The sequence below is a fragment of the Priapulus caudatus genome, unplaced genomic scaffold, assembly GCF_000485595.1.
Source record: "Priapulus caudatus unplaced genomic scaffold, Priapulus_caudatus-5.0.1 Scaffold2951, whole genome shotgun sequence".
Classification (NCBI taxonomy): domain Eukaryota; kingdom Metazoa; phylum Priapulida; class Priapulimorpha; order Priapulimorphida; family Priapulidae; genus Priapulus; species Priapulus caudatus.
Genome location: NW_014580012.1, coordinates 18,607 through 20,708, shown reverse-complemented (window position 1 = coordinate 20,708; position 2,102 = coordinate 18,607). Strand labels below are relative to the sequence as shown.

General features: G+C 54.7%; 1 protein-coding gene across 1 annotated transcript in view; it reads left to right on the top strand.

The window, feature by feature from the left end:
• Nucleotides 1–66: 66 nt before the first annotated feature.
• Nucleotides 67–2,102, top strand: part of LOC106819192 (gamma-butyrobetaine dioxygenase-like) — a 6,514-nt gene continuing 4,478 nt past the window's right edge. The window contains exons 1-2 of the mRNA XM_014823844.1: nucleotides 67–233; nucleotides 518–697. Of these exons, the coding sequence (XP_014679330.1) occupies nucleotides 161–233; nucleotides 518–697 (253 nt within the window). The 5' untranslated portion in view covers nucleotides 67–160. The remainder of the gene's footprint in view (nucleotides 234–517; nucleotides 698–2,102) is intronic.

Sequence of the window (2,102 nt, the reverse complement as noted above, 5' to 3'; positions counted from 1 at the left end):
TCCCCCTCTCCCCTCCTCTACGTCTTCCAGGCTGCACAAGCACGGTCAGTGTTTCGCTCACGACACGTTCGACACGCTGCCGCACGTGCAGCGGCCGGCGCCGAAGCTCTGGAACCAGCAGACGATCCGGGAGGACTTCCCCGAGGTGAGCTATTGTGACATGATGACGTCAGACGATGGCCTGTTCCGCTGGCTCGACTACATACACAAGTACGGGCTGGCCTTCCTCAGAGGTAAGTGTGTGCGTGCGTGTGTGCGTGTGCGAGTGCGTGCGCGTGCGCGTGTGCGTGTGCGTGTGCGTGTGCGTGTGCGAGTGCGTGTGCGTGTGCGTGCGCGTGTGCGTGTGCGTGCATGCGTGAAGGGTGATTTGTGTGTACATGAGGACAACGTGATGGTTTTCGCAGAGTACTCATTAACCCCCACTCCACCCAACCGCACCCCATACTTAATTAAAGCTATTGACCAACCAGATCGATACCGTATTGATCAGCTATCGATTATCACCGTATTCTCACAGGCGTGCCCTTGAACAAGGACGAGATCATCAAGGTCGTTCAGAGGTTCGCCTACGTTAAGCAGACGAGTTACGGCATCACATTCGACGTTGTCAACGAGCCGGACCCGGAAGCGCACCTCGCCTTCACGGGAGTGCATCTCGATCACCACACCGACATGAACTACAGGGAGAAGTCTCCCGGTACGACGCCAGATGGCGCGGTGGTGGCGGGGTACGACGCTAGGGGGCGCGGTGGTGATGGCGGGGTTAGAGGGCGTGGTGGTGGTGGCGGGGTTAGAGGGCGCGGTGGTGGTGGCGGGGTACGACGCTAGGGGGCGCGGTGGTGGCGGCAGGATACGACGCTAGGGGGCGTGCTGGTGGTGGGGTACGACGCTAGGGGGCGTGGTGGTGGCGGAGGTGTGATGGTAATGGGGTGGACGTGTGTAAGGTACGATGGAAAGAGGAAGGAGGAAAGGAGCAAGAGAAAAAGAATGTATAATAATAGAGTGAGAAGAGAGGAGGCAGAAAAGGATAGTTGGAGAGAGAAAGAGGAGAGATGTTAAGAAGGAAAAAGAGATAGAAGGACAGACCTCTCCCGGTACGATGCTAGGGGGCCTGCTGGTGGTGGCGGCGGGGGGTGTGATGGGGAAGAGGAAGAGGAAGAGGAAGGGGAGATGGTTTGCGTGTGTAAAGCGAGAAGGACGAGAAGAAGGAGAAGGATGAGAGGTTTAAAAGAAAAATAAAGTGTAAAGTGAGGGAGATAAAAAAAACGGGAGAGAAAGACCGATGGGGTGAGAAGGCGAAGGAGAAAGAGAGCGCGAGTCAGTGAGAGAGTGAGAGAGAGAGAGCTGGAGAGAAAGAGAGCGAGAGAGAGCGAGAGAGAGCGAGAGCTGGAGAGAAAGAGAGCGAGAGAGCGCGAGAAAGAGAGAGAGGGAGAGTGAGAGAGAGAGCGAGAGAGAGAGAGAGAAGGGGGGGAGACGAAGTAAGGAAGAGAGAGAGAGAGAGAAAAAAAAGAAAGAGAGAGAGAGAGTGATAGGAAGAGAGAGAGAGAGAGAGATAGATTAGTTTGTTTGTTAACGTCTCATGACATCCGGTTATCTTATCTCGTAAACAACAAACCTTGTAGTAAACATTGTACGATTGCCAATACATACACGCGAACTAAGATCATGTGCGCGTCTGGGAAGTTCCTATAAAAGGGAAAACGATGATTGGGGAGGTAGAGAGGGTGAGAGAACAAGAGAGAAATAGCGAGGCAAGGGAGGGAGAGGGGAAGGGAGGTAATGAAAACGAGCGAGAAGTTGGTAGGGAGGAAGATGAAAAGAAGTGTGTGTGTGTGTGCGTGCGTGTGCGTGTGCGTGTGCGTGTGTGTGCGCGTGCGTGTGCGTGTGTGCGCGCGTGCGTGTGCGTGGGCGTGAGTGCGTGCGTGCGTGCGTGTGCGTGTGCGTGAGTGCGAGGGATGAGTTTGTTTGGCAACATATATTGAAACGGGACAGAACCAGTCACGCAATCTCGCCAACAACAAATATTGTGCCAGGTGTGGTTGGACGAGTACCAACACACACACGCACACACACACACACACACACACACACACACACACACA